Raw genomic sequence first — 21,574 nt, 5'->3', positions numbered from 1 at the left:
GCCCAGAAGTGGTGGGGTCTACCAAAGCAGTCAGTGCCCTCGTAGGAAAGAAGGTCACAGAAAGCGTCCACCAGAAGTAGTAAAAGGAGGGTTTTGCCCTATACTTTCAAGTAACCAAAAAAGCTGGAGACACCATCAGCCCATCTTACGATGGTTTCTTTCCCTTTCCCGCGCGGAAGGAAGCCTCTCCATACTGGGAATCATTTTTGTTCTTTTTGATGGTGATGGTGGGCACTCCGCCTTGGACTTCAGATCAGGTTGAGCAGGGAAGAAAGAGCCACCAGGGAGAAACAAGGAGAGAAAACAGCAGTCCGTGGTCTGCTTCCCTTGGTATCTTGAGTAAGGAGAAGGATGGGTAGATAGCAGCATGTCTCCCATGTTAGAAGTACAAAGCTAGAGGAAAACTTAATTAGATCTTTCCTGCGGCAAAAGGGTGTCAGTGAATGGGGGATTTGGAGGGATATAGGCAGGCCTAGGGAAGAGGTGAAGCACAGTACAGCCTGCTGTGTTGATAAAGTAATGTGAACAGTGCCTGAGCCATGAATCAGTCCATAACGGTGATCAGCTTCATCGTTAGCAAGGATGCTCAGAAAGTGTTGTTGGAAGAAGGCCGCATTACACCCGAGACTTTATGCAACCCTAAGCTATTCACATCTCACACCCTTTTTGGCTAATCTGAGTCCAGCACAACAGCAGCGCAAACACACACACACCCAAAGAATGGTGGCATTACACCACTGCGGGGTACCTCATGTAATACACAAGTATCTTCCTCACCAGCATCGTTATCAGTGCACTTCTCTTTAATGGATTGGATTGGTGCATCTAGGGCCAAATCATTAGGACGCCACACCTCCTGCTGACCAATAAGGGATCTTAACATCGGAGACACCATTGGGGGCTCTTGAGAGGAGATGGCTGCCTGCAGGGTGTGCCCATGTCGTTAGACTCACAGGTTCCACCCCACCGTAAGAAACAGAGTCCTGAATCTAGGTTTCTGCTGCGTAAGCTTAGCATTACATTCCAAGGGTGGCTATTGCTTTGTGGTCCTTCTTCACCAATCCTGCGCTAATCTTATCAACCTGTGTGTCTCTTGTAGGTGTCAGGTGGGAAGTCCAGTCGGGAGATTCCAACCAAATGGTCCACATGAACGTCCTCATTACGTGTGTTTTTGCTGCTTTCGTCCTTGGAGCCTTTATCGCAGGGGTGGCCGTTTACTGTTACCGGGATATATTTGTGAGAAAGTCGCGGAAGATACACAAAGATGCAGAATCGGCTCAGTCTTGTACAGATTCGAGTGGCAGTTTCGCCAAACTGAACGGTCTCTTTGACAGCCCCGTCAAAGAGTATCAGCAGAATATCGATTCACCCAAGCTGTACTCAAATTTGCTAACCAGCCGGAAAGATCTGCCCCCAACAGGCGATACCAAGTCCATCATGATGGTAGACCACCGAAGCCAGCCACCGGAATTGGCTGCCCTTCCGACCCCTGAATCAACACCGGTGCTGCAGCAGAAGACGCTACAGTCCATGAAGAGTCAGGCAGACAAAGCGTCTCAGAACAACCTCAGTGCTTCTAGGAAAGACACCCCTCTGAAGAGTCCTCAGTTTTTTCCGTCCAGCCCACCACCCCATTCGCCTTTAAGCCATGGGCAAATTCCCAGCGCCATCGTTCTCCCAAACGCCACCCATGACTACAATATGTCCTTCTCAAATTCCAATGCGCACAAAGCCGATAAAAAGATGCAAAACATGGACCACCCGCTGACAAAATCGTCGAGCAAAAGGGACCACAGAAGGTCCGTTGACTCCAGAAATACCTTGAATGATTTCCTGAAACATTTAAACGAAACACCCAACAACCCCAAAGCCATTATGGGAGACCTCCAAGTGGCCCACCAGACTTTAATGCTGGACCCCATGGGAAACGTGACGGAGATCCCTCCCAAAGTCCCAAACCGGGAAGCGTCGCTGTATTCTCCTCCCTCTACTCTTCCACGAAACAGCCCCACAAAACGGGTGGATGTTCCCACCACGCCCGCGGCGCCCATGGCCTCTTTAGAACGACAGAGGGGCTACCACAAAAATTCTTCACAGAGGCATTCTATATCAGCCCTGCCTAAAAACTTAAACTCGCCCAGCGGTGTGCTGCTCTCCAGGCAGCCCAGCATCAGCCGGGGAGGGTACATCTCCCCTGCCCCCCCGGGCACAAAGATGGACTACATGCAAGGGACGCCGGCCAGCGTCCACCTGCAGCCTTCCTTGTCGAGGCAAAGCAGTTACACCAGCAATGGGACCCTTCCCCGGACAGGAATAAAGCGGACACCCTCCCTAAAACCGGACGTGCCCCCCAAACCCTCCTTTGCCCCCCAGGCCCCTTCGGTCAGACCCCTGAACAAGTACAGTTACTGACCCTTGCCGTCTTGTGTCAAGAGCAGCAGGGGAGGCAGTGCGGGAACAGACCTTGGGGCAGAGACTCGCTCGTTGCAAGCGCAAAGAGACCCAACGGTTTGGGACTCCAGCGACCTCTCGTTCCGCCACGGGCCAAGCCAACAGCCAGGGTTCGCTGGCCGTTAACACTTTGGGAAGAAAAAGAAAGAGCTGGCCGTCCTTTGTTTTTCGTTCGGAGCCAAGGAGACCTGTAGCACAAGGGGGGGGGGAAGGGGCCACCCGAGACCTTGGGGAGGAAAAGGAGGTGGAACGAAGACGCTCCGTCAGCAGAAATACTTGAAAACAATACCAACAACAGCAACAATAATAATAATAATACTGGAATGGGATTTGGTTCCTGGACTGCCACAATGTGTAGTCTTCCCATGAAATGTGAACCTTTTACTATGTATGCATTCACCTTGCCTCTTGCACAAATATCAGAAGACGATGACTCCGTATGTGTGTTGGTTCATGAGCAACTTGCCGAACCTTGATCTCCAGTCCAACTGTAGCATTTCCCCCCCCCCCTTTCCTCTAAAGAGGAACATTTTGTGGACAAAAGGGCGAGAGTGAGCTGTGTGGTGGTGGTTGTGTGTGGGTGTGAATGAGCCAGAAAACCGAGGGAGGAGGTATTCGATCTTTTAACTGCATCTTTTAACCTATAGAAAATGTTTACATTTGAGCATGACTGAACAAACCGCTAGCTCCAGGCTGGGTTGTTTTTGAGGTGCACGAGAAGAGGAGGGGTCCAGCTCATGAGGGAGGTTTCGGGCTGCCAGATTTCCAGACAAAATGGCAAAACAACGCAAAGGGTTTTCACTTGAAACCGGGCTGCTATCGAGGCAAGATTCCTGCATTCAAATTGCAGTCCCCGCGTGGTTTCCATTTGGGACACAGTGGGCTCCTCTTTTGTCCAGTTTACGGCTGGTTTATTGCTCAGTCCCTTTAGGAACCCTTGGGAATGAGTGGTCCCTCCTCCTCACCCAGAACAGGGAGCTTAATGCCTGTCCCCCTGGGCCTTTCCCCGTTTGCCGCCACCACCACCACCGCCCCGGGACAGTTCAAGCATACTCATTTGAAGACACACACCCCTCTCTTACCAAAAAGCAGGGAGCAAAGCTGAGCCAACCAAAGGGTAGCAGGAAAAACAACAGCAAAAAAATATTTGTAAACAAAAAGCTATTTTGAGAAGGTGGTGGTGTCCCCCCCCCCCGACATCAATCAAATGCGAAGTAAAGGAGCACAACTATCGTTTGTCTCTTGGCATAAAGTACGGTAAGTTGCACGAAAACAGAGGCCAAGGAGGGGCCAGCCTTGCCTTTACATGTCCAGCCGCTGCTCCTGCCATCCATCCTAGGGGGCACCCTCGTGGCCCTTGGAGAACAGGAGATGCAGAATATGTGTAAAAAGCCGTGCCGGTCTCAAAGAGAGGGGGTAAATGTGGAAATTGTGCTATGCCTCCCCCCCCATTCCCAACAGGCCTTTGCAGCAGAAACGAAGAAGCACCAGTGGGCTGGCCAAAGGGGGGGGGCGGGTGGCCTGCCCATGACCTGTTTTATGCGTAGCTGGTGGTTTCTCCAAAGTCATGCTGGTAATGACAATGTGATGTAAATATTCTGTGTGAGTTTACCTGGATCTGTGCATTTTGTGCCTTATTCATGAGAATGGTTTTATTTTTCTGAAAGGGGGGGAAAAGAAACACTATTAAAACTCTGCCAAGTGTTCTCAGTAACAGCCCATCGGAATTCCCCAAACGCCAGTGGTACGTTCGCTCCTCAGTATCCAGAAAGATGAAAGAAAGAAGGGGGTGGGGGAAGATCGTCATGAGAGCGATTAATTGAACAGCACAAAGGCAGCCTATAAGCCAAGGAGACAGCGGCATTAAATCAACCTTGCCGTGCTAAACATCCCACCCCACCCGGCTTGCTTAGCGATCAAACAGGCGTCCTGTGTGAAATGGTAGGAGGTTTCTAGACTGATGGGGCCCCTGCCAGAGAGTCCCAAGGAGTGGGGTTGCTGTGGCAGGCACCAGCATCCGGTGGTCCATTCCAGGTGGTGCTCTTAGCGCCCTCTCCGCCCACCCGCCTCGTGGGTCCCCGAGTGCTTTTTGGGCGCCTCTCGGCCACGGGGGAATATTCAGAACAAGCGCCTTCAGCACAGAACACTGGTTTCTCTTCTGTGTCAAGAACAAAAAAGATGCTCCTCTCTTTCTCTTGAAAACAAAAGGCATCTTTCTTCATTCATATAGAGAATTAGTCCCCTTTTCCATGTCTGTGTGTTGACCATTCAGGACTTTTACCTCCCCACCCCTACAGCAACAACAACAAACAACCCAGTATTTTTTTTCCTTAAAAGACATTTCAACTAATAATTAATTTTTTAAAAAAAGAGAGAGAATCAAATTATAAACCTGAATTGACTTTACAAATATTAATGAATAATACATATTTGTGTGAAACCGAAACATAAATGTTACGTGAACCCAAATAACTTCCTGTAACAATGTGCTGCCTTGTTAGATGGTATTGTGCGTCCTTCTCCGTATTTATGTTCGAACTCCTAACATTCAACATAGTCTCTATTCTGTTAATTTATTTTTTTTTGGTTGGGTTTTGGGTTTTTTTCCTTAAACATGCTTTATCCATTTGTGCAAAGGTAAATGCAGATTGTATCTTTTTTAATGGTACAGCTTAAAAAAAAGTAACCCTTAAGAAAGTGGCTCTATATGGTCTATAGAGTGCTTTAACATGTATAGATATCTTGTAAACTTGTATTGTGGATGTGTAAATAATATGTTCTTTGGGTTTTTAACACCGCATGTAAAGTCAGAATAAACTATTCAAAACAAGAACCACCACCTGGCTCTTGATTGTGCAACCAGAAGCCATGCGCATCCCAGACCCAGGATGTGCCAGCTCCCGGAGAAAGCATGGAAACTGGTCCAGACCTCCAGTTCACTGTTCCTTCTCCAGGGCGGCTGGACCCAGGTAGAGAGAACCGAACCATCCACTGAGGGAAGTGTTGGGAGGCTGGTCCACCAGGGGTAATAACAGCCCTCTTGAGTTGCTGAGGAAGGCTCTAGGACCCACCCAGGTTGGCCGAGAACACGCTAGCTTCCACAGCCCTCCGCTCTCGTGCTGAAGGAGAAAACACAAGGGTCTGGAGGCTGCTCTCGTTGGGTGACCGCTGCATATCATCCACACGTGGAGGCTACCCAACCCGAGTGGGTTGACTGACGTGGGGAGAGACAACGTGGGTAAAGCAGTCTCGCTCCTACACACATGCACGCTGGTATTTCTGTTCTCAGTGAAGTACTGAAGGGGGCGAGGGGGGTTCTGGATCCGTCTCCAAGAGGAGCACTTTTCTAAAGATGCATCCGTCATCACGACTGCTTTGAACTCCAGCCCACTAACAATCTTAGACTTGGTTTGGCCTTTGTTTGTTGAAGCATGGCCGCATCCTGCTACCCTTTATAGAAAAGCACAAGTCCTTCTTCAACGCCAACATATAACCAAAATTACCCTGGGAATCATCCCCATTGAACTCGCATTGCACTTACTTCTGACTGCGTGATTTCTTTAATTTGATTTTGTTTCTCTGGGGAGCATTCTCTCGTTTCATCACTGTCTCTCCCTTTTCCAGTGTTATTATTCCTGAAGCTGGCAACCGGCATGCCAACATCTCCCTTACAGAGCTAATATGTATTTGAAATTAAGAAAATACACTGAAATTGTGTGAGGCCGTTAGGACTCATTTCAACCTAGGCTCACTTAAACCATTCATAACCGACTGTAAGCAGAAATATATTTTAATACTCAGTCATTCAGGCAATGCCCTGTCGTGGCTGCCTGTGAGTTGGCTGCAAGGGAACCATTAAGGCCTTTGACTCAATGACTATTAAGGGACTCATTAATATGCGGGCAAATGGCCCTGATAGATGACAAATGCTATTACTCTGTATCAGGTTATTGTGACAATCTAGGTAACCGGAAAGTTTAAGAAAGGGTTGCAGCCCATCCAGTTACATCTGAATACATCTCAACAGTTTGGAATCATCCCCATCATTTTAGAACTGCAGAGCTGGAAGGGACCCTCTGACTTGGCAGCCGGATGCCCAAACTACTGGTGTGCTTTGGTTTAAGGAATTCCTTGCGTTACTCACTAGTGCCTTACTTTGGGCATCCTGGGTAGTATTATGACTGCTCAAGTATTAGCGGGGGCGGGGGGAGAAATAAAGGGGGATCGTATCCAATTCTGGCTCGTGCCCACTTCTGATCCAGCGCCCTGAAACTATTTGTCCTTCACTTGCCGTGTAGTATGCCTCAGAGAAGGGCATCAAACTTAGGAAAACCCTTACAAAAATGCCCCCTACACATGCACACAGAGAAAACAAAACAAAGCAATAAATCTGTTGCCCTGCATCATCTGGTGATGCATCATCATGCACAGGAATTGACCAATAGGGGTGTCAAGTCTCCTCTTCCTGCATCTGACAGCTCTTGGAAGAAATCTTTGTTTCTGTTTAGGAAAATGGGGAAGGGGCAATTGTAAAGTACTCTGACCCAAAAAATATTTTTAAAAAAAATAAAAAGGTTAAGATGACGTAAATCATATAAACATTTCAATTAGGTTTGTTAAGAAAGTTATTACTTGGTAATTGAATAACAGCAGACTGCAAAGGATCACTTAGTGAGCCTTAATAAGTATGTAACAGAGAACGCTACCTCCTTGTGTAATTCCATCAGCAGTAAACTACTGTAATTAGATTCTTACTAACAAACTCAAATTGCTAGGAATGTTCAGCCAGATAATTGCCGTTTAGGAAGGTACCTGGAGATCGTCCTTGCCATATTAATTAACATAAACACTAAATGACAGTTTAAAACCTTAAGTGTTTTTTTAAAAAGAACCTGACACCTCTGTAATCTGGGCAAAGGGCAATTAAACTCTAAAATGCCACCCAAAGAGGCCAGGACAGGCAGGGCGAGGAGGTGGCGGCTTTTGGACACTCACATTGGGAACAGCTGACTGCAGAGCTCCGGGCTCAAATGAGGGCGAGGAAGACCGTGGCTGCCCTTCGCTCTCTTCCTGATCTTTGGGTGAGGACAAGACCGCCTCGCTCCACACACACAGCATGGCCAAGTCGCTTACCAGGTCCTGGAGAAACAGTGGAAGCTTTGTGGCATGGCCACGCTCCCCGGGGTGGTCTCCAGGCAGGGAGAAGAACCTCAAGGTGAGCCACACTAGTGGAGAAGGAAGCCTAACGCTACTCTGTGCGGACAACCAATGTCCTCCTCCCAGGGAGCACCTCGGTCATTCGGAAAAGGAATGAAACAGGCTGAAAGCCTGCAAGGTGACTCACATTGTTATGCACCGGTCATTGTGAGAAAGATGCTCCGAGAGCAGCAGAGACATTACTCAAGTGTCTTGGAAGACATGTTGCCCTCTGCACGCGAGACAAGAGAGACCTTCCGGAGGAACACAGCTGGAACCCAAAGAGCCATCTGTCACGAGGCTCAAAAGCTTTCAGGAAGGAGCCGAAACTTCTGTAGAGGAGAGAAAAAAAGGGGGTGCCTGCCCAGAATCTTCCAGGAAGTGGGTCTTGTATTGATGGATAAACTAGGTCTCAAAGATCGTCCAGGTGGAACGTTGGTTCCTCTGTATGCGCCTGACTGTGTGCTAACAATAGCAATAACCCCTCCAAACATCACAAGTCTTAAATTGGTGCCAATAGCGATGTGTGGCTGGCGCGCGCACACACACACACACACACACACACACACACACACACACACACACACACACACACACACACACACACACACACACACACACACACACACACACACACACACACACACACACACACACACACCAGCTTTTCTGGGGTTATTTAAAAGGGGGGAAAAGATAGCTCCGTGCTAAAATAAGAAATAAATGAAGAATTCTGAGGGATGACATAAACCCAAAATGTTAGATTGATGGGGAAAGAAAATGAAAGAATGAAGAACAAAAGTGAGTCGAGGAACGAGTACCTGTAAATACAACGGAATGCTTTTCAGCCATATAGAAGCGGCTTCAAATATTACTAAGAGAACAGGTGGATGGCTCAGAAAACAGATGTGTGTGGGGCTTTTAAAAAATAATAATGGAGAGTTAATTTAAATTCCCAAGATCAAAATGCATTAAAATTCAGGAAGAGAGAACCAGGGAGGAAAACAATACATTGTAAGCAAGCAACAAATAAGCAACTTTGATATTTAATGATGAGAGCAGCTTTCAACTTGACAGCCGCTCTGCGCAGCCTCTAGCTCACGAGTGTGTTGCAGAGCTGTTGTGTGTGTGTGTGTGTCTATGTGTCTGTCTGTCTGTGTGCACACGCACATTTCCGTTGGTGGGATGGCAGTCCATCTGGGGTAAATCTTCCCCATTTGCAAATAAAATAGTTGGGAATCAAACGCCTGAAAATTTGCCAATGTTGTCCAACGGTTTTGAAAGCAAGAAACAGGATAAAGATTTGGGCTCATTCTTAGTTCCTTTTGTAGGTCTTCAAGGGGTGTCTTCGTTAAAGCGGAAGGGAAGGAGACCACGTGGCTTTGGGCTGCAAAACTGAAAACACTTGAATGATTTCAAAGGAGCCAAAAGTGACTCTCTTAGTTGCTTCTTCGACAGGAGAAGTCATATGTTTTCCAAACTGCCACAGCAGTTCACTATTTTGCAGGGACCTGGCATTTTTGCTATCACTAACTATTCTTTTAAAAAACACATTTCCAAGCTCCATTCAGACCCAAGACCTCTGCAGACCTGGATGGAGCTACTGCTCAACGACTGCCTGCACCCCAGGCCTCTGGCTCCCCACCCACCCACCCCCCGCGTGCAAATTGAGGCAAAGGAGAAGAAGGACGAGGGGCTGCCACCTGAAGCATGACTGCCGAGGCCTTATCACAAACAGGTGGCGTACCTCGGCTTCTATGTCGCTGAACGACCGGACGCCCTTCAAGGAAGCTTGTTCCACAGCCGCGAGCAGGACCGCCCGGTAAAAAGCTCCGGGGGAAGCAGTTACAACAATTTAAGGGAATTATAGGCGATCTTCTGCCTTTAAGCTCAATTGTTATTTTGCTCAGTTACATGAAAACTAGAAATTTAAACACACAAAAATGGGGTGTGATTTTAGAATTGTATCGCAGCAAGAGAAAAAGCCATTGCTCCATCGAGGGGGTAGGCAGGATTCGGGTGGGGAAGGGAGAAGCTCCGACTTTAGACTAGAGGGAAGGACGCTTGCATTACTCTGCTGTGCAAGGCTAAAGAGGAGAGAGGGTCCCATAAAATTGTTGATATAACTGGGAGTTTAAAAGGTCAGTTTTCTGGGGATTTGGAACACTGACCCACTTTTATTGCTTTGATGATGGCCGGGCTGAATTCTGCAGAATTTCCCCTTTCTCTACATCCAAATTTATTCCATGTTTCGGGGGGGGGGGGGGTACATAACAGGGCAGAACATCCATAAGCATGTTTTTCACCCCTTTCTCCAATGGGCACAATTAACTCTGGATTGTACGGTAGTGTTTGGCAGACCGAAAAGAAGCAGGCCTGCCTCTCCGTCTCGGTTCCCAACCTTCAACCACATGGACAGCACCCTGGTGATCATTTCACAAAGGTCTGTGTATCAGGATTTGGCTGCGCTCTGCAGATTCGCGAGTGAAATGTCAGTGGCAGCCGCTCGCTCCACCGACGGTAAAGCAGCTGGCAGCGAACAGGAACTATTATCAAGCAATTTCATTCACACCAGTAAAACGCGGGAGACGAAACCTGATAGATTAGATATTGTGGAGAATTCTGTTTGCAGCCGCAAGGCCCCGGCTGAGCCAGGCTCTTCCCTGTTCTGCAGATACAGGCTCTCTTGCCAATGCGAAGAAAGGCCATTCCCTCGAGATCTTTCTTTTACGACGGGGTCGGGGAGGAGGGGGAAGGCCTTCCCGGAGGGGGGGGGAAGAACTCTCCTTTCAGCTGATCACAATGCAGAGGGTCCGGCCAGGTCCCTCTGCGGGCAAAGGTAAAGGACAAGGTGGCACCTATAGGCACGCGCTCACTTCCAGACCCACACACAGGCCAGGGCCACATTTGGTAGCCTGGTCTCACTGCAGCGATTGTGGCTGGACCCCCTCCCGCAGGACCCTGGAAGGTAGTCTGACCCATTCTGCAGAAGGCCACCTTTCGGAGAGCGCTCACTCCTACAGTCGCTGCAAGTCGGAGGCGCATCCCGACAAGAGCAGAGTGCAAGAGCCATGTCTCGGTCATCAGTGGTCAATTAGTCTTTTATACATATAGATAAACGAAAAGGGAATTTCCCCTCCTTCAAAAAAAAATTACTCACAGTCTGTCAGGAAAGAGCCTTTGAACTGCATCGAACTGTTCCCAAAGCAGCATCCATTCTGTAAAGAAAGAGAATATATTCAAGCATGAAAGGAGTCCCATCTTGTTCCAACGCAGAACAAATAGTAGCCACAGCAACAGTCCTAATCGGAGCCGACATTGCCTTTGATTCATTTATTTATTTATTTAAATCATATGTACCCCTCCCGTCATCAGGAATTTAGGGCACCGAACACACAATTCCACGTAAGGAGGCCATGAAAGACCAAGTGCAAAAAGATAAAAGCAGGAAACAAAAACTAAAGGACTGCCCAGCAGGCCACTGAAAGGCCACCCGTGTCTTGCCTCCCCCAACCCGCCCAATGGCCCCGGTGTTCGCAAAGTGCCTGCATAGACACATTTAGAGAGGGCACAGTCCTCCGTTTGAAGGGTCGCCCATTTCGAATCCCGTCTGAAGGTCAAGACCCGTTGGGAATGGCAGGGAAGGGTGACCATGGTGGAGGGGAGCCAGGCAGTGTGCCAATGCACTGCACTTTCATCTTCTCCCTTCTCCCGGGCAACAGGGCTGTAACCCAGGTCCTGAACATCCCTGAAACTGGAAGGGAAGGGCCCCATTCTTCGTGTCGGTTTGGGAGGCTCCAACCACCTCGCTTGATTTTGCAGGTGGAGCTTGGATTTTCTGCATGCCAGCAACGTGCAACCTCTACACCCCCTTCAAGTGTCCAAGTGGGGCACAGAGGAGCCCCCGCCTACCCTATCCGACCAGCCTCCACTCAGGGGGCAGGAAGGGCTCTCGGAGCCCCCTCTCCCTCCCCACCCACTGCTTATCACCCGCTCGCTGTCTTCCGAAGGAAACACTGAAAGGCTTCGTCAAGGAAGGAAACGAGAGCCACCCAATCCTGTATGGACTGACTCAGGCAGAAATGCCACTGATTTCCAAAGTGGCTCCCCCCCCCCCCCACGAAGGAACGCAGCCCAGGCGTGAGACCCATCTTGCTCTTCACTGCAACCTGCGAGCACCTCGCGGAGCAGAGAGCTACGTTCTGGGCCACACGAGTTTAATGCTCCACGCTGGGAAGGAAAATGGTATGGCGGTGGAATTAGGTTGTCCTTCTAGCCGGCCCACCTCAGCAGAAAGAGCTGCAGGAAATTGGGTGGAATCGCTTTCTGACCGAGCAAGGTCTCCCAACATTATTTACTGGCATGGGTTTAAAAAAAAAACACACACACACACAGAGGGAGAAGCGAATGGGGAGGCATTGCATCCCATGTTTCATAATAATTAAATGCAATCAAACCACAGCTTATATTTCCAGGACAACTATGCATTATTTAAACCAAGGTGCGTGACAGCAAAGTTAGAGTGGCTAGGCAGGGTGTAATTAGTGTGCCCTATTTGAACCCAATTATATCAAGCTTTATACAAATACGAACAGAAAGGAGACAGAGTATCAAATGGGTGGGGCTGTATGTGCAATATGTCTGTCTGTCTGCCTGCATGCATGCATCTTTTCCTGATATAAACATGATCCTATGCTGCTTTTCTTAACACACATGCTTTTCTCATTTTTCTAAAATCCAAAGTAAAGCAACAACCTTCAGGGCCACTTTTCTCCAATCCATTTACCCAGAAAGTGTGATCTAGAGTGGTTTGCTTCAAAAGGGAGGCTAAACAAAACTCTCCAGTATCCACAGAACAAAGCAGGGATCCCTGACTGTTTGGGAGAGCAGGAGGAATGGGAGCCCTTATTGGCTGGAAGGAGGGAATCGTATTCCACTTTTCTCCACATGCAGCTGAGCTCACAGACCTGGTAGTGGCCTCTTTCTCTCCCTTCTCCCTCCTTATGTAAAGGCCCCGAAGAAAGACAAACCAGACATCCTCCCAAAAAACAAAAGCGGTTCAAGGGCAAACCCACTCCTGGTTGGTTGGTTCCTTCTTTCACCTCTGGATAGGAAGCAAAATTTGAGGGATGCAAACTTATGTGGGAGGCTCTGATGTACAAAATGTTCAGCTCGGAGCAACGGCAGTTCCCGGCCAGTCAAAATGACAGAGCGGGTAAATTATGCATGAAACATAAAACACTCGATTGTAAAAGATTTCTGCCCGGTCTTTGTACTTAGATTAGTGTTCGACGTGACTGTCTAATGTTCTTAGTCTGGTGGGTGAAATGGAATGAATAAAATCCCAAGGTGTTGATCAGAACTTGCTGGTGAACTCAGTTCAAGGGGCAAATGTTGATTGACCAAGTTCTGAACGACTTGGGGCCAAGATCGCAGAGCGATCCCCTTCTTCCATACAGGCCTACCCCTGGACTCAGAGACCCTTGAGAGAAGCACTTTGGGTTGCCCACCATCCTGGGCCATCGAGGTTGGTGACCCCATGAAGCCCTTGTTACACTTCACCTCCTCTATGAAATGGTGGAGTCTTCGCTGCCTGCCAGAAGCACAACAGCGGTGGGGCCACCTCGCGACCCCTTGGGCAGGAGTTCCATTGAAAGCCCTCTTTTGAAGCCAGCTTTTGACATGGGTGTCAGTCTCTTTTATTTTTAATGACGTCTCCATTTAGTTTCTCAATTGTTTTCTAAGGACTGTTTTAAAGGAATGGTTTCATCTTTTCTGCTTGTGCATCACTCGGGGAGGCCCTCATGAGCTAAGATGTTATCAAGAAATACTCCTAGTAAATAGGTAATAGATAAATCGCGTTGACGGCAACAACAACAACAACAACAACAACAACAACAACAGGAGGAGGAGCCGTTGTTCCAAAATTAAACGTAAGATTAAGGCTTCAAAGTCAAAACTAAGCAGGTCAGTTCAGTGTGATGCCATGGAAACGAATGCCTTCCCTGGATCAGGATGGCTCAGTCCAGAGCAGTCGTCAAACCTCAATAGATAAAACCTCAAGTTTGTGCATACAGTTGAGGTCACCCAAGGATTTCTGCTCTGACAGAAACAGCTTTGTGGGGCCAGGTCACAGAGACCAGACATCTAACCACCTGGGTGACGTTGGCTGGAGACACCAAGGGTTAAATCTCAGGGCGTTGACATCCAGGGAACTTGTTCTTGTCTTCTACGCGCATGTGCGTTGACCCATGGGTCCTCATTTGTCTGTGAAGTTTTCATAGAATCGTAGAGCTGAACAGTGAGAAGGGACCCTCAAGGGCTATCTAGCCTTTTTGTCAACGCAGGAACCTACAGCTCAAGCACTCCTTGTCATCCAGTCTCCCTTTAAAGACCCCCAGCAAGGAAGAGCCTGATCCACCACCAAGCAGCCCTTACCAACAGGAAAGCCATCCTAACATTTTGTGAGAATTTCCTTTCTTGACATTCACATCTAATGTTTTTGGGCCAAGTTTGCTCCAGCTTCCAAGACGGCAACAACAACACCTTCCCCAGCGTGAAGGGCAGGCACCATTTGAACCCAAACCCACAGCATGACAAAGGCCCCAAAGTCAGAATCAGAAACCTGATTCAGCTTCCCCACCACCACCACTCCGGCCCCTCAAAGACAAAAATCAGCTACGCAAACACAAATGACACGGCCAATGTCACATCCAATGCAGCTCTTAGCGTGATGGACAAATTGCTCCAGCCACGAGCAACAGGAGCGTGGCCGAGAGACCCCACAGAGCCGAGGAGGCAAGGAGAAAAAGGGGCAGCTCAGGAGAGGAAGTACTGTACCAACCACGTGGAAGAGTCAGAGGCCTCGCTGGTTGAAGGCTCCCCCTAAGAGCACATTTTATCGAATATCCAAACGCAGCGGACGTCACTGTCGGGTCAGGCCTCCCTCTGCAAAAGATGCTAAAAAGAATTGCGGACCATGGGAATGTGCCTTCCACAAGGTTATCTGAATCAATGTCACTTTAATGTGTTTGCTCCCATTTATTGCAAAGTTCAGTGCTGACGCCCCCAAGGAAACGACAGCGGGAGGGAGCGCTGCCATTTCCAAGGTGCCCGAGATCCTTTATATACGCACTTTGTTGGCAAAGATGTCAGAAGGGGACCTTGGGGGACCACATCCTGTCCCTTGACCCACCCACACTTAAATTTAATTTGGAGGCACCCAGCCCTGTTTTCCAACGGGGGGAGGGGGACGTTGCGCTTCGGCAGCAAATCCCAGACTCCTGCATCTCTCGCAGACCCCATTTGCAGTTCAGGGGTGAACCTCTGCAGATTGAGGAGGGAATCCATTTTGCCCACCCTGGCTCCTGGCATTGCAGGGGAAATGCACATTCCCTGCAATCCCAGTTCAAAGCTGCTCTAAACAGGGACCCAGGCCAATCGCTACCATTAGGTAGAGGGGGGGCAATGGAGTCCAGGGACTTGTGTTAATTTTACTCCCCTTCTCTCTCCCCCCCCTTGGGGTGGGGGTGAGGAAGATGGTTGGTTCACTGAGGAAACCTGGCAGCACCCTGTTTCAGGGGAACAGGGGACCTCCTTGAAAATCCAGGCCCATGGTTGGCATGACCTCGCCTGCACCTGGCGCTCAAGGAGCCGCTACCGGGGCCATCGTGAGCACCGGCCACTGCCAGCCACGGTGGACGAAGGTGTGGAGGTTCCACTATGAAAAGGGCAAGGGGTGGCGTCAATGACGGCTGGTGAGATCCCCACACGCCTGAGTCCAGTTCTTGACTCAGAGACAGTCCCGTCTCCTGTTGCCATTTGGCACACCCCACTGAAAGGGGCAACGCACCTCTCCCGTACGGCCATTCACTTAAGAGTGAATATACCGTATTTGCTAGAATTTTATTTCATTTTATTTTGGGACGGGAGGAAGCCCTTTGCCGACATGAATGCAAGCGTCTTATTTCTCCACCCTTTTTGCTGTGTTCGCGCGACCCTGCGTATCATTCACAAAGCGTTAATCCCTGTGAACATTTTTCCATTTTGGCAGTATCATCCTTTTGAGCGGTGATTGCTTTTGCTCTTAACAGAGAATTTTCCCTTTCGTGGCTCATTGGTATTCAAGGGGAAAGTCCTGATCACCTCCAGAAATATTTCTGGTTCACCAGACGACGACGCCACCCAAAACCACGTTCCCGCTCTCTCTTCTCCCGACGGCTCCAAATGAATTTAACTCACTCGGAGTGTGGAGAAAACCTTTGTTCTGATTCATCCTCTTCTTTTCCTTTTCTTTTTTTGACTAAGAAAGCAAAACCACCCAGACAGACACCGAAATCTGATTTGCATGAAATTAGGCTCAATCCTATCTATCTTGGAATAAAGCTTTGGGACCTCAAAGTCTTACAATCCCATTCTTAATTCATTTTTTTCTTCTTTATCATTTTCAACACAATTTCACCAAATTCAGAAGAAGAGGGGGGAAGCTGCCTATTTTAAACTCCTACACCACCTCCCTCAAACGTCACAGAATTAAATGTCAAAAACATGATGCATACATGATGCAATAAGTATGTAATACCATACTGGACTACTAAAATGTTGTCAATGGGTGAGCTCCATCATCCACACCAACAGTGAAATCCTGGAGAGGGAGCTGACTCACAGCCCACCTGATCGCCGTCTTCCCACCCTCGCCCCCAGCCCTATTTTGACTGAAACTACAGCAATTATTTCTAAATATGCATCGTTCTCTATAACCAAGCATGTGCCACATTGATGCAGATCTAAAGATGTTTCTTTCCTTCTCTCCCCCCTCTTTTGTAAGGCTCCTGACAGGGACCTCCCCGGGGCAATTTCCAGACATGTGGACTTGTATGTAACATGCCTGGCTTTTCTCCTGCAAAGGGGAGGTGGGATGAAGCAGGAAACACAGGCCGGGGCGAAACGGGGTAGAACATCCTCTTTCCCCATCAGTCCAGCTCCTATAAAAACAGGATCCTTCCCCCACTTCGCCCCCCCCCCAGAGCTGCTTTAAAGGTTTAACTGCAACCCAAATTTCAGACATGGGAGTGGGCCCTTGGGGCAAAGAGTCTATAAATGCATCTCTTAGAATATGATTATTTTGATCAATGGGCCAAACGAGCCTGAGTTCCCAAGGGGGGGTCTCACATTGCGGTAACTAAAGCTGGGGGAAAGGCGGCTCTAAACGAAAGGGAGTGGGAAACTCTATAACCTTTCTTTTAAGGGTTTTTCGCTCCCTCAAGGCCTCCTGTTCGCCTTTAAAAAGCAGCTGCAGCCAAAGCTGAAGCCAATTTTTCAGCCTCACTCACGGCTGTAACATCCTCAGTTTTTAAAGCACAAAAAGGAGAGGTTGCTTCAAAAGGGGGGGGTCAATGTTTTCTTGCTCGTTCAAAATCCTGGAGGGTTATTTTCGGAACCCTGTGGCCATGCACAGACAGTCTTTTTTCCAGAGAGAAAAATATAAAGATTCACAGGCGCTCAGAGAGAGAAGCACCCTGGCACACCGTTGGGTGATATTTGAAAACAAGGGGTCCCAAAACGGTCCAGTTTGTGCAGTTTTGGGGATAGAAAGGCCATGCACACTGTCCAAAAAGGCTTTGCCTCTTGTCGTTTCCAGTTTCATAAAGGATCGTTCGATGCAAGAATTCAGCAGCCCCTTCCCCTTCGAGCCCCACGGTTGAGCAATGGCCGGCTCCAACACGCCAGCAATTGTTCTGCTTGGCCAGTTTAGCAAGAAGTCCTGAAGAGGAGGGTGTGCCTGTTACTGGGTTGTTGCTTTTCAAGAGCCTTCATTTTTACCAAAAAACAAAACAAAAAACCACCCTGGTCTCGCTGTGTTTTTCATGGCCCATGCCCAATTCTAGCTGCTCGGTGCCTGTGGGCACCACGTTCCCAGTGCAAGCTTTGTCTGTACTTGCTTGGCAGCAACTCCCTGACCCTTGCTCCATGCCCGCCTTCATGGCTCCGCATGGCATCTGCTCAATGTCAGCCTTTGTCCTGCCTCTGAGTCTAAGGTCACCAAGAGCAAACTGAGTCCTCGCTCCAAGCTGAGCAGAAAGGTTCTCACGCAGTGCCCGGGAGCTGCTCTAATGTCCCAGTCTGACCTCAACCTCTTGCTGGCTTCACTCGTCCATGGGCCTGACCCCTACACCCTTGTCCCTGGCCAAGAAGAGTCACGGGGAGGTCGGGTGCCCTACCTCGCAGGAAGAACATTGTGGCAATAGGTTTGCAGAATCTTGGAACGGTAGAACTGGAAGGGTCATTTAATCTCAGCCCTAGCCGGTGAAGGAATTTGTGGTTAAAGGATTCCAGCTCTGCCTGAAAAGCTCCAATAAAGGAAAGGTCCACCACCTTCCGGAGCCGTCAGCCGGATGGACTTCAACACAGGGAATGGGAAGGGGAGATGGTCTCCTTCTCCGCTCCAGGAGGCAAGAGGTTCTGAGGCAAATGTGCTCCAGAAAAGGATGGCCAAGTCAACGGCACCCCATTCCTCCCCTCCCAAGAGTCTGAGGGCAAAACCACAAGGCCAAAGAGGGCGCAGGGGAAGGACTCAAACCACCAGGACAAAAAAAGGGGGGGCCGTATGTGACAGGCAGACTGTGATGAAGGCAAAAGCCCACGTGTGAATTGGGGTATGAGCAAACAACGCTACACCACGTTAGGTCATGAAAAAGGACCAGACTGCTTCTGAGCATAGCTGAGTGGCATTTTGTCAAGCCATGAGTGCAAACCTCCAAATGAAGATCAGCAGGTTAGCAGTGGCGGCGGCCGACTCCCTGTAATTCCAGGTCAAAAGCCTGAAGCCTAAGAGGATCGACCCAAAAAAACTGAGCTCCAGAACAAAGCCCTCGAAAATGTCCATGTAGTCAGGTAGAAATGTATACTGTAAATCAGCCACGTGGAAGAGCTAGCAAAAACCTACAACTATGTGAGAAGAAACGAGGGATTCATGGATCTAATATATATATATATTTCTGGTTACAAAGAGCCTGGAAAGAAAGACATTTTTGAGATCAGTTCTGAGCAAAGATTGCTGAAGGGAAGTCAGCTTATGGGAGAGGCAGGAACCGTCAGCCGGGCAGGACATGTCATTGCTTTGCTCTTAGCAAATTCTAGCCCTTTCCCCTTCCAGCTGCCCAGCCCTGAGTCTTTTGAGGCGCATGAGTTTAATTAAAACAGACCCAGCCACGCTTGGTAAAAGAACAGAATCTTTGGAAAGAAAACAGCCCTCAAATACGTTTCTGCTCCTTGAAAAGCAGCAACGCGGTTCCAAGAAATGGAAGCAGCAAAAAATAGTCAAGGATCACTTGATACTCCCAGGTTGTAAAAAGAACAGTGTGAAGGATGGAGCCCAAGAGGAGGCAAGGAGGGGGCGGCTGATCCTCCTGCTAGGTGGTCACGCGGAGTCTTTGAGGCACCAGATGTTCCTGTTTATCACATCTTCCACACCATGCAAAAAAAGGGGGGGGGAGGAAGCTGTTTTTGATGTTCTAGCTCATCTTCCTCCTCATGACAGTTGTTGTTATGGCTGTGATTGTTCCTTCACAAAACAGGAAGGGTCTTTCGGAGCTGCAAACCTAACACATTTGGATCGGGGTGTACGGTTTCAAGGACCTAAGCTCATTTCACCAGATCTAACTGGGACGCAGTTCCCAAAAACTTATGCCAAAACAAAAGATTTTAGTCTTCAAATGGGCCACAAAACGTCTGCTCCAGAAAACGAACATAGCTACTCGTCTTGGAGGAAATTATTGGCGGTGGTTGTGGTAGCGGTGGCGATTTGCATGGTCTCCATTAGCCACTCGGGACAAAACTACGTCAGCCAAGCAAAAACCACCCTCTATCTTAATGCAATTTTTTAAAAAAAAGAATATTATATCTACGTTCTCTCTCGCACACTCACACACACACACCCCTCGTGTGAAGTCAGCCTCTCAACGAACACAAAAGGGAGTGCTAAGCAGGCCAGACCATGCGTGGCAAAGGCAGAGAGGTGCTGCACCCCCCCCACCCCTCTCTCTCCCCGGCTCAGGCTGATGCGCTACCCTCGTTCAGCAGTCTGCTGAGGATGGCTGCCAGAAGCTCACAAGGGAAGTGAAATATCTGGCAAATTTGCTCTCATTCTGTTGTGAAATATCCGCCAACCAAGTTCCATCAAACAGTGAACAAGTCATCGTCTGTGGAAAGCAATTCCTCGGGCAACTGGGAAAGAACCCTGGGCAAATCAACGGTAGTTGAGCTTCTGTAGTTGCTGCTGCTCCCTCCCTCCCTCCTTCGCTCCCTCCCGCTCGCCTGCCCGCCGGCCGGCTCTGGGGTCATGGACATTCTGACAAAGAGATAAATGAACGCTGTTGTCAGCGTCGCATGGCAGATGCCGGGGAGTTCCATGATCCTCTGTGGGTCCGGGGGACAATCCAAAAAGGGTCATGTCAAATTCGGACCCGTCTCTGTATAGTTACACTCAGGACCCACCTTGTAGAACTGGAGGGAGCCCCAGGAAAAAGAGAAAATCCGGGCCGCCACCAGCTCCCTCTGGAAGAGGCTCAACCAGCGCAGAGGAAAGGTGGTGCCAAAGGCGGTACCCCTAATCTGTTCACGGAGCCTCGCCAGCTTTCCGGCAAGGTTTGGTGCTCTTCTGCACTTCTAGTGGCGACAGGAGCCTCGTAGGAGCATCGGAAATCATTCCAAGCGTTCTTACTCCCAGCCGTCCTTTTTTGTTGTTGTTGTTCTTTTTCACTTTTTCCTGGAAAAACTTCCAAGTGCTAAAAACGCGACACCCTTTGGCCCCACTCAGAGGTTCGGAGAAGGATTCATGCGACCGTGCGAGCAGAGAGAGAGAGAGCTCTCATATCCACTCCTTCTGCCTCTCTCTCTGTTTCAGGTGGAGCTGGGCTCCCGGGGGTACGAAGAGCCGCCCGAAGGTCCCTGCGTCCTCTTCACCCTCTCCTTCTCTGCGAGGACCTCGTGAGAGGTAGCAGAGGAAACTCTCTCGCGGCTCACCCACAGAGAGGGCCACTTTTTCCGAATGCCTGCCGAGGGAATCCCTGGGCCCTTGTGTTCGTTTGGATGGCTAGAACTGAACAGAAACGACGGCCCTTCCACCCAAAAAACCTAATCCTGGTTTACCCAAGGCAGAGCCGGCTTGGGTGGCCTTGGGCAAGCTGCACACACAGTCCCAGGGCAACCCCAGAAGAAGGGAAGGGTGGACCACTTCTGTGTATTCTCTACCTAGAAAATCCTGGAAAGGGTCACCGTAAGTCAGAGTTGACTTGAAGGCACAGGACTGTTATGATTAATTACCCTTAGTCTCAGCAGTATAATTAGGGTTTGGGAGAGAGATCAGAAGCCCTTATTGATCTACTGCAAACTGCCTCAGAGATCCATCAGATCTCTCATTAAGTAGATCACATTTGTTTTCCACCCCATGTTTGTCCCACATCACCGGGACAAGGAATCAGGGAAAGCAAAGCCATCAGAGATGGAAGAAAGTAAAGCGTAAAAGCATCAGAATTGAGGTGGAAGAAAACGACACGAAGAACGAGGCGGGAAATTGCGCCGAAAACAAGACCAATGAGATTTTTCTTTCTCCTCCGAGCAAATGAGTAGCAAAAGGTCAGCGAGAGATTGGCTGGACGGCAACTCCGTGACAGAATGGAGGGGATGAAAAAGAGAGAGCCTGTAATTGAAACAAAATCTGAGTGTCTCTAAGAAAGAATAAAACCGGGAGAAGAAGAGATGCTGGGCGGGGGGGGGGAAGACTTCCATTTTCCACCAAAGCAAAAAAAAAAAAATAACATAATTAATATATATTATATATTATATATATATTTATATATTATAAATATATATATATATTATATATATATTTATATATATATATTAGAAGGAGTACTATGACCAAAAC

General features: G+C 48.8%; 1 protein-coding gene and 1 long non-coding RNA gene across 17 annotated transcripts in view; one reads left to right on the top strand and one right to left on the bottom strand.

The window, feature by feature from the left end:
- The window catches only part of SEMA6D (semaphorin 6D), a 232,925-nt gene extending 228,804 nt beyond the window's left edge, over positions 1-4,121 (top strand). For all 15 annotated transcript variants that reach the window (XM_078381012.1, XM_078381015.1, XM_078381008.1 and 12 more), the window contains one exon: positions 1,100-4,121. In XM_078381012.1, coding sequence (XP_078237138.1) covers positions 1,100-2,412 — 1,313 coding nt within the window. In that variant the 3' untranslated portion in view covers positions 2,413-4,121. The remainder of the gene's footprint in view (positions 1-1,099) is intronic.
- Positions 1-21,574, bottom strand: part of LOC110077311 (uncharacterized) — a 100,950-nt gene that overhangs the window by 5,534 nt on the left and 73,842 nt on the right. The window contains exons 4-5 of one of the 2 annotated variants that reach the window (XR_012081616.2): positions 10,808-10,865; positions 8,678-9,042 (exon numbers count right to left, since the gene is read on the bottom strand). This is a non-coding gene — a long non-coding RNA (uncharacterized LOC110077311). Of the gene's footprint in view, positions 1-8,677; positions 9,043-10,807; positions 10,866-21,574 lie in introns of those variants that run through there. The other variant, XR_013538982.1, reaches the window with a different exon arrangement.

The sequence above is a fragment of the Pogona vitticeps genome, chromosome 12, assembly GCF_051106095.1.
Source record: "Pogona vitticeps strain Pit_001003342236 chromosome 12, PviZW2.1, whole genome shotgun sequence".
Lineage (NCBI taxonomy): Eukaryota > Metazoa > Chordata > Lepidosauria > Squamata > Agamidae > Pogona > Pogona vitticeps.
Note: the sequence above shows the minus strand (reverse complement) of the source record. Positions and strands in the feature narration are given on the sequence as shown.